Here is a 10,324-nt window from a genome sequence, read left to right on the forward strand (position 1 = left end):
TGTAAAACGAACAATATGTAAAATAGAAAGGTAACTAAAACAAAAATAATTTTAAAATACATTTTACATTTTAAGACAGATGATCCCCCCCCCCGTTATTTGATGCAAAAAATCTTAATAGTAATAATTTATTCTTTGAAATCATCCCTAAGAATAAGTACAGCTCTCTATCATTTTATACGGTATTCTTTTGAAACTTCAATGGTAAGTAAAAAAAATATTAAACTTATTCATTGTACTTATATAAACATGGCCTTACCTTTTATCTTAATGATATATGAAAAGGTTTGTTTTATATAACAAGCCTAATCAGAATCATCGTAAGTATAAAATATACTGTAGCAATATATGTATGGACAGTATAAAAATCTCATCTATATATTGAACATTTTCAATAAAAACAATTATTCAATAAACAAACTAAATTTTCAGCTCCAGGCCTAAGAGTCACATTTGATTTTTATGAGAGCCAATGAAATGATGTTTTTCTTACCGCAATTTTCTAACAGCCGTATGCGGGTATATTGATTGTCATTAACATTACATCATTATTAAAAACAAAACACAGCTGTAGATGTTTTTAAACACAACATAAACAAGAGCAGCACTTCTTCTCCTCCTGAACGGCAGCTGCTTCCTGGTGTCTAGTGAAGCTGAGGAAAACTTGTTCTAACGTCGTCTGATGAACAGAGTAGTCCTCTATGTTAAACTGAGATTTAGCCCGCTCCATCTCCCCAAAAACCCGACCCAAAGCTATATTGTTGTCCGGAATTTGAAAATGCACATAACCCTGATGATCATCAAAGATTGTGCTGTCCGGAAATGTAGTTTTTACGAAGTTTTTAAGGGGTTCTGATGGAGCTGTTGTGCCATCTTTCTGTTGGGCGAGCCTTGCAATGAGTGTGTATCCATGTCCGAATTTGTTCTTAAGATGTTGTGGACTACCAAGGCAAACAAACCTTCCATTGACCATGATCACTATCTTTGTACATAATGCATCACATTCTTCCATGCTGTAGGACAAATTATTATTAAATGGAAAGATTTAAAAAAAAAACTGAAAATTAAACTTATTTAGAGGATATCTTTCTCAGGTTAAATTTAAATGGCAAATTTATTCTAGATTTAAATACAGAATTTTAAGCAAGTAAAGAAAATTCTCAAAAGTTAACACTAAAACATTTTCATTATTCAGATAGTTTGAAAAATTTTGAAGTGCAATTGTGAAATAAATATATAATTTTCATACCTGTGAGAAGTGAGGATAAGGGTCCGCCCACTAGCGCGGACCTGGGAGAGAACATTCCAGAGTTGTCTTCTGGCAGCAGGATCCATCCCAGTTGTCGGTTCGTCCAGGAGAATGAACGGAGGATCCCCAATCAGGGCGATAGCTGTGCTCAACTTCCGTTTGTTTCCACCACTGATAAAAGAATCCAAATGTTCGGTTTTTAATAATTTGCAAACATGATCTTGGAATTTTAAGCAAATAGCATTCTCTAAGAGGATAAAGTTAACGTCAACGTAAAATATCTGGACTATCTTTAGAAGAATGTCAAAACAAACTTTTATTTCCAAAATGTAAAAAATGATACAAATTCAAATAAATAAATTTTTGATGCATTTCTTGAATTTAAATTACTACAAGCGCTTACTTACATGATTTATTTAATACACATATCATAGTACAATGCATGTCTGCTTCAAAAACGCGCAACACACTAGTCTAGTTAATCATATCCTAACCTGTACGTCCCACATTGCCTGTCTGCGTATTTTCTAAGCATCATTGTCTCTAATAAGTCGTTGACCACGCCTTTGATCTGGGATTCCTCGATTCCCCTCAATCTGGCATACATTGTCAACGTCTCTCTTCCCGTCATCTGATCGATCAACGCGTCAAACTGGGGACAGTACCCAAGGTTTTGCTGGACCTAAGTACACAATGATAAGGGATAAGACACTTCTAAGTAAACACTTTTATAACTGTTTTTATTGCTCCTAAAATGCCCTTTTCTATCATTTTTTCCTCTTCAAATGTAAGACCTTACCAAATGACATACTAGTATCTGTTAAATATAATTTAATATATTAAGTACTTATTTTGTTTGCATAGAGCTGCAGGTTTTTATCCTAGAAAGCATGTACCGTATCAAAATACAATGTTTATGGCTTTGGGATCAAATGGCATTTAAAAATTTTGTTTAGGTATGAAACATCGTTTATATATATGGAGTACAATCCTTAAAAATGTACAAGAACAAACCATTTCAAGTTCTGTTTTGACGTCATAACCATTTAAGTAGGCGTTTCCACCTGTCACAATTTCGTCTCCAGTCAACATCTTGAATGTTGAAGTTTTCCCCGCCCCGTTTTGTCCCAACAGTCCGAAGCACTCTTGTTGTGGTACGCCTACACACACGCCCTTGACAGCTGTATACGAACCATAAGACTTGCTGAGATTCCGTAGAAGCAGGGATTCCGTCTTCAAAAGGCTATCGATAGAGGTTTTGTTTATGCGGCGCTTTTCTTCTTCTACATCGTCGTCGTCTGGGATGGCATCACTATTACCAACCTCTGACGAAACGGCAATTGGGTCACGATTACAAATCATATAACGGATGCGACTAATAACACCAAACTCCACTAAGAACACAAGGATCATGTAGAAAAGTCCTTGTGCTGCCATGAAAACGAAGTATTTCCCCACACCTGGAGTCTCCCAAGCTAGGTAATTCTTGTCAAAGATTAAACAGTTTTCTGTGCATATATCTACAAAAACGACAAACGTAAAATATCAGTTTATACAAGGTTCTTCAGAAATTCTAAGTTACAAATACTTTTAGTATAAAAATAATGGTTGGAAAAATTAAACTTATTACTATTGACTCATGGTAGAAAAAAGTCCAAAATGTGTTAATCCGAATATATCAATGAACTATTAGAAATCTTCTCTACCCCAAATGATGCTCACCTCTGCAGCAGGATTTTATTGGAATTAGATCTTTAGGAAGAGAGCAGACAAACTCGTAGTTCAACTTCGTGCATGTGTCTATGTATTCGTAATTAACATATATATTCATCAGTGTTTGACCTAAGCAGTAGTTTGGGAGGAATATTGTAAACAACCAATCAAAAATGTCGCCTATGTCTTCTGAAATGCCCAGGGCTGGGAGCCGGAGAGTGAAAACTGCCATTATTGTAGCAAGTCCTATGTTTAATTTGAAATATGAAAAAAAAAATAATTTACCAGGTGTTGCATTTTAAATTAAATATATTTAATTGGCACTGATTCAACTTATATACCATATTGATAATTTAAAACAGTACAAACCTGTAAGAATATTTAATAAACTTCCTGCCACCATTCCAGAAGCTGGCGTTTTAAACAGATAGTAAAATATATATACAAATGGCATGCATGCCCAGCCATACAGGAAGAACATGGCGTAAACTAGCCCCAGGCGGTTATCTCCCGTGTAAGCCTGTGTTTGGAAAGCAGCAAAGCACACCATGATGAGGAGGATAGGAATCTGATAGTTCAGTAAATCCCACACAAGATTTGACATCCAATAGGCGGAGGAACTCACGCCGCTCACCTTCTGAAGGTGCTTGGCTCCGGTTATCTTCTCCTTTATCAGAAAAATAATGAAACTGGTGGAGAGGAAAGCTAAACCAAAGAGCATACAAAAGGCGATGATGAAACCAGTCCCTCTCGTAGCGTATCCAATGCCTTGACTTGTTTCATCCAATGGTCTAGGGAAAGGAAAATTTGTGGTCTGAATGGAATGATTTTTACTGGTGAAATGTTTGAGCAAAGAATCCATCGTATATTGCAGACTTATTGCACTTGAATGCAATGGATCTCCATTGAAATAAGATGTGATGTTACCTGCGAGCGAACTCTCTATGTCAAACACACTCCCGATAATGTAATTTCGTTTAAAAAATGCTTGACCGACTCGCTGGGATTCATCAATGATAAAATTATCGAAATCATTCTGGTCATATTTCAAAACTTTGTATCCTTCAGACATGATAGATTCTGCATAATCATCCGCCATAGACTTACTCTGGGCTGAAGCAGATTTGGAGGTATACATTGCTACATTGTCTGGGAAGGGTTTCAGATTCAATAATAAGGAGGATTCGTCCTCTTGTTTGGGGAGGGTCTTCTCCACGGTGAGAGCTAGCAGGGTAAACACCACCGGAACCAGAAGCTGGACGAAAGTGACGGTCCTGTTCCTCCAGGTATGGATAACTTTCTTCACGAACATGCTGTAAAATTGCTGCAAAGCTAGAACCGATCCGCTGTTTTTCTTCAGACCAGTATTGAATCCTTAAATTAGAAATCAAACATTGTTATAAAATTCCATTGAGCTCCTTCTCTTTTTTATAAATTATGTTTTTTGGGGGTTATTTTCTTATTGTACAAGAACTTATGATCTACCTATGTAAGTTTCTTCATTTGCAACTTTCAAATTTTGAACCAATCCATTCTTTGTTTTGTCTACCGAGCCGTTAGCGACCCCATTGGGGATGTCGTTAGTACTTCCGTACCCGCCGTTCTCATAGGCCATTGAAGCCTTAGAAGGAGTGTACACCTCTTCCTCAGACCTCTGGCTGCTTTCTCCAACTCTATGAAAATTCAAAAATTGAATACAAAGAATGTCAATGCCAACTTTTATTATATCGTGGGCTGACTGCTTCGGACCATAGATGTAGTCGCAGGTATCCTTAGAAATTGTTTTCCTTATTCAATATTTTTCTTGGAAAAATATAGATTGATGTATCTCGAGTCATGATTCGCCAACACACTAACTTTGCCTATTTGTTACAAACATTCATTAAGTTCCATCCCCTATCCCCCTGCCTCTTCAAAAACCTCTTTGACAATAAAACATATATGTAGTGTTTGAGGCGATCGGAAAAAACGTATTTAACGAATCTAATTGTTAATATAATTTAAAAAAAAAACTTTCAAGAATCTGTATTTGGTATAGAACACATAACAAAATCATTCACGATTCTATATTACTATTCAAAGAATGAAATAGTTTTAACAGTTGTGAAAAACGCCCACTTACTTGAGAAAGACCTCCTCCATTGTTGTGGCAGACGTTCCAAAACTCGTTAACTTCAGTTCTGATTTTCTTTTCTCTATTTCATTAAACAGTTGTTCAAATTTTGAAGATTGGTCAAATGGAAGAAGATAAGACAACTCGGCACTGATTTCACTTTCCAGTTCAGCTGCTGGGATGTGCTGCTTGATAACGTTTGTCACAGCTGTGACGTCACATCCTTTGTCCTTCACCATTACAAGATGGTATCCGGCTCCTATAGAATCATCAAGGGGATAGCAAATGTAAAATTAATGTAATTGTCTTTAACATCTGTGTTAATATAAAAAACTTATTATTATAAGAATAGGACAATTCTGTTATATAATTATGCTAGATTAATTTTAAAAAATATGCTTATATGTGCAGTCTGTTCATATGGCTATTTGTAGGATGAGTTTGATCCCACCTTTGATGTTTTGGAGGTCCGTGTTTGCTCTGCTCCTATTTTGTATTGTTAAATGGACTATTGAGCTTGAATACTCTTCGTTATCTCCATATATTTCATCAAATTAATTAATAGACAAGTACTTTAAAATTCTTGCACACCAAAATTGGTTTTAATCATATTTTATGCTCTAAGTTACATGACATTGTGCATGAGCAAAATGGTACTATTAAAAAAGAAAATTAATTTATTTTGAAGTATAATGCTATTTATATATCAATTTACCATACAACTTTTTCAGAAACAAAGACGTTCCACAACATTTGACTACTCCTTCCGCCATGATTGCTATACGATCACCAAGGAGATCTGCCTCGTCCATAAAATGAGTGGAAAGAATCATAGTTTTCCCTTCTCTGAATTTCTGCAAAATTTCCCACGTTTGACGTCGAGCCGCCGGATCCATACCGGAAGTAGGTTCGTCCAGGATAATGACCTGATTTTTTAGATTCACACATATGATGATTGCTTAGGTATGTTTATTATAAAATACATCATATACGTTTTTGCAAACAGTATATACAAGGTGTTATTACTAAATAAAATACCGGTATTGTAAATTTACAAAATATTTAGGCGAGTTTTTACCTCTGAACCTCCAATAATTGCTATTCCAACGGACAATTTTCTTTTCTGTCCCCCAGATAGAGTCATGGAGAAATTCTTCCTCTTGGCTTCTAATCCCAGCACTTTTATCATGTCGTCCACCTCTTTGTTCACATTTTCCTTCGGACAACCTTTTAACTGATATTTAATTATCCACAATGAAGTTTATTTTTGTTTAAGACTCTCTTAAATTCCAGTGTATCTTATTTTTAAAATTAAAAATCATAATAAAAATGGAAACTGTGTTAAAGTGGAAACAGTAATATTCTCATAATGATTGCCAAAGTATTCAATAGTCTTGTGAGGGAATAATGTTAAATAGAAGTAGTTCACCAACGTTTCCTCTCATCAAATTTCTAAAAGCGTCAATTCCATGTTTTGCCTCAATTGTTACTAAAGGCATTTTTAAGAACAAATTTATTTACACGTTTACTATATACGAAAAGAATGGGGTTTAGTATGCATGTACCTGTGCAAAGAATTTCAGATGTTCCTCAACAGTGAGTGTATCAAAGAGAATGTTATGCTGAGGACAAAGTCCTAGGCTCCTCCTCACACTCTGAATGTCCTCACAAATATCGTACCCGTTCACTGTCGCCGTACCGGAAGTAGGAGGAAGGAATCCTGGGACAGGAAATATTTGTTATAATTCTTCACTTTCTACATACTTTCGAGAGATGAAACTAAGGATTTTCGAAGAATTCTTCAAACTGCTCATGGTTATTTTTTGAATAAAATTTATTTTCTATTCACCTGTCAGCATAGACATTGTTGTTGTTTTTCCAGCGCCATTATGACCTAGAAGTGCTGTGATTTGACCTTTGAAAATATTGAGAGTTGTGTCTGCTACCGCTACCTTCTTCTTCTTCCCGCTTCCAAACTCCTAAGTTGTATGGTGTGAGTTTGTAAACGAAACATTGAAAGAAATAACAAAGTAGAATGTTTAGCCTGTAAAAGTTCCTTAAAAGTACCTTTCTCAGGTGGTTGACACTGATTCCGACAGACAAACCGTTAGGGTCTCTCTCGAAGTACTTTGGATCCAGTTTTCCCGTGTCACTCGATGTTGAGGATCTTTGTATTGTGCCACACCAATAATTTTTCTAGAAAATGCAACTCCCAGATATTATATATTATTGAAAAATAGTCACCCCTTCTTTAAAATTTATTAAATGGCTGGGCATTTTTGGTTTTCTGCTTATAACTCACTTTTTTAGTATCACACATAAATATCTAAGCTTACAGTAAATATGATACCGGCATGCTAGTTTTTTTTAATGTATGGATTATCATGTGTTTAAATATATATTCATAACCCAATGATAAAAAATTTAGATTATTAAATCTTGAGCTTTTTCAAATAATATCCGTTCCAATATTTTGCTCAGATACAACTTTTACTTGTAAAACATCTTCATTTCAGGAAAAAGAATGCAAAAATATTTTTAAAAAATGATTCGCAATTCTTTGAATTAATTGCAGATTTTCATTTACTGCATGGCAATTTTTCTTACGTAGAGAAACATTCCTACCGAAAGAGGAAAATACCATGGCAACGGAACACCATATTCTCCCGGAAATACGCCATCTACATACCACGTGATGATGAGGTAAATAGCACTAGACCCCAACAACATAAGCATGGAGTCAAGCAATGAAAAATTGTCATCGACTGTTGCTGGCTCAGCGAAATTATTCCACTGAGCACCATATCCTGAAAAAAATACATTTGTTGATAAAACTCGAAGATGTATAAAGAAATCAAAATTAAAGAAAGTTACATGTAGTTTGTTTTTGAATACTTATCTGAATTTCAAAACAATCTACCTGTTCCTTCATATATCCCAATAGTGTTTATTCCAAAAGCCATTCCCATATTATTAAGAATACAAATTCCGAGTTTTTCTGATTTTGACATCGTTTCGTATCGACTTTGGAGGAAGAAATATGGAACATAAGTACAGAAATAACCAATTCCACTGGCGAAGGCGGCCGAATTCGCTGGAATAAAAAGAGAAAAAGAGCGTTTTCTATGGAAAAATAAATATTCTTTCATTATCTGTATTTTAAACATCCAAAATCCAAAATATTGATGGCCAAGAATTAAGATATACGTTACCTTTGTTAAAAAATGTGCTGACCATGAAACAGAAGCAGATGATGGACACAGAATAACAGAGAAGGAACACAAAGAACAGCGAGGGGTCGGTTTTGGCGAGCACTTTGCCCTTGTCAGATACCTCAATAGAGAACAAAATGCTGTAGAAGGCAGAGGCAATGATGAGGTAAATGGAACTTTTAAACAGCCAGGACGCCCAGTAAATGGAGGAGTTGAGACCCATCAACTTCATAGACTCCTGTACAATAAAACGTCATTTACTGTAGGAAGGTGTACACATCAATTTTTGATAAAGGAAACATTTTAAAATAAGAAATGGAAAATGTCATCGATTTTGGAGAAGAAAAGCAAGGGGTGATTCATTAAACAAATGGATCAGCTCTTAAGCCTACTTTCAGTTTCTTTTCCTTTTCATATACAATTGCTTTGGTTGTTTGAAGAGAAGAGAGAATGAAGCCAAGAATGAGGAAGAAGGGCAGGTACATCTGTATAACGGTGGTCAGGTTGTCTTTAGTGTAGGGCGGGTACGGCATCTTCTTCATAAAGAAGTCATAGTTGTCTAGAGTAGATGTATTGAAATGCTTGACGATAGCCATGTCTACAGCATATTGAAAAGCCAAGAAACCAGTCCCTTGGTAATCTAAAAAAAAAAGATACATCATCCATATAATTAAGCTGTTGACAAGAAATATGTTTCATTACTTTACATGCAGTAATATGATTTTTTTTTTAATTTTAGTCCGTCAAACTCGATGTATCTTTCTGATTGAGAGGAGACAAAAAGGGTTGTAGCATTAATATCGGAAAAATGTTAACCTGGATCGCCTCCCGTTGATACATTATTTCTTGGGCCAGTGAGCTGAAAGAAAGGGTACACATTCTTGGTGAGCCATCTGTCAGACACCTCTTTCCGGGCGACGCGCAAAGTGTATTCGACATTGCGTGCTAAACCGGAAGCTGCATCCATAAAAGAAATTCCTGCGCGGACTTTGTTATGATTTTTTTCGTGGAATTCCAGGAGCGACTCTTCACTGTCAAATCCGAACACTGGAGAAAAGTAAGCAATGTCTGAAGGCGTGTGACATAATGACAGACTAGTTACACGGTACATGTACAGGAAGAAAGTATCAATTTAAATGTATGACAAAAAAAAATCAGAACTGGTTGTTGTGTTTATTAGATAGACTATCATGTGTATACTCGTATTTTTTTTAAATAGAAAAGACACTATTCTACTGACCATGCCAATGGTGCTGTGTCCTGTTATCTATAGAAAAGTAAAAATAACATCACCAACTTGACAAGATACTACTAACTATAACATAACTGTAAATATGAAAAATTATAATTAAACATAGATTTCAATATTCTGTTGCTTTTATTTTTATTTAATATCTATACATTAAAAAAGATCATTTGACTATTTCATTACTTTAGTTTTAAAAAATATGCATAATTTACCTAAACTACTCGCATTTGGTAAATGATTGCGGAAATCGGTCATTATGCTTCTGATTTCAGTGGTATTGGGTGAGTACAAAATTACATTTTTCACTCCTGTTAGAAACACATCATTAGGTTGAAATGGCGGCCATATTGTTGGATCTGTTATAGTCTCATTCTTAGCAATAAGTCTAATACAGACCAGAATAACGGCAAACACGATTGGTAGAACGATTTCGAACACAGTTACACACGCTTTCCTTTTCTGTAGAAGCCAATTCTTCCATAATAATAAAACAAACTGCCTTCCCAGGTTAGCCATAATGTTCACTCCAGAATTGCCTTCGTCACTTAAAATTATTCTGTATGTTTTTCAAAGCTGTAAAAATTTAAAAGTAACAATATTGTGATACAAATACTAAATTTCGCGACAATGATCTTTTAAAAGAAGAGTTGTGAAAAGTCATTAATGATAAATGTCATTTGTATTACATATAAATATCAAGAAAATAAGTTTATACTATGAGAGTATTGATTATAAAAGCAGACTGCAATCACGCTTCCTTCTAGATGAATATCAGGTGTGTACAATGA

General features: G+C 35.1%; 1 protein-coding gene across 2 annotated transcripts; it reads right to left on the reverse strand.

Moving 5' to 3' along the window:
* Positions 1–497: 497 nt before the first annotated feature.
* LOC134232117 (phospholipid-transporting ATPase ABCA3-like) lies at positions 498–10,324 on the reverse strand. 2 transcript variants are annotated; one of them, XM_062714072.1, is made up of 21 exons: positions 10,252–10,324; positions 9,749–10,109; positions 9,528–9,554; positions 9,104–9,334; positions 8,680–8,927; positions 8,288–8,525; positions 7,996–8,169; positions 7,701–7,882; positions 7,143–7,271; positions 6,925–7,054; positions 6,641–6,795; positions 6,154–6,309; positions 5,791–6,001; positions 5,085–5,334; positions 4,448–4,635; positions 3,332–4,336; positions 2,972–3,208; positions 2,264–2,769; positions 1,744–1,931; positions 1,250–1,420; positions 498–1,013 (listed from the first exon to the last, which is right to left on the reverse strand). In XM_062714072.1, the coding sequence occupies exons 2-21, from the start codon at positions 10,050–10,052 to the stop codon at positions 581–583; spliced, it is 5,163 nt and encodes a 1,720-aa protein (XP_062570056.1). In that variant the 5' UTR covers positions 10,053–10,109; positions 10,252–10,324; the 3' UTR covers positions 498–580. The 2 variants fall into 2 exon arrangements, with proteins under 2 accessions (XP_062570056.1, XP_062570055.1); XM_062714071.1 differs by lacking the exon at positions 10,252–10,324 and having other exon boundaries at positions 9,749–10,225.

The sequence above is a fragment of the Saccostrea cucullata genome, unplaced genomic scaffold (assembly GCF_032062105.1).
Source record: "Saccostrea cucullata isolate Sc308-1 unplaced genomic scaffold, CSIRO_AGI_Scuc_v1 ctg4448, whole genome shotgun sequence".
Classification (NCBI taxonomy): domain Eukaryota; kingdom Metazoa; phylum Mollusca; class Bivalvia; order Ostreida; family Ostreidae; genus Saccostrea; species Saccostrea cuccullata.

What these genes read in the sequence shown, in the direction of transcription:
- LOC134232117 (XM_062714072.1), bottom strand. Translation starts at nt 10,052, where the DNA reads ATGGCTAACCTGGGAAGGCAGTTTGTTTTATTATTATGGAAGAATTGG. An exon ending in TTTATTAAATATTCTTACAG is followed by an intron (nt 3,209 to 3,331) that starts GTTTGTACTGTT and finishes AATTAAACATAG; the next exon opens with GACTTGCTACAATAATGGCA. An exon ending in AATAAAATCCTGCTGCAGAG is followed by an intron (nt 2,770 to 2,971) that starts GTGAGCATCATT and finishes TCGTTTTTGTAG; the next exon opens with ATATATGCACAGAAAACTGT.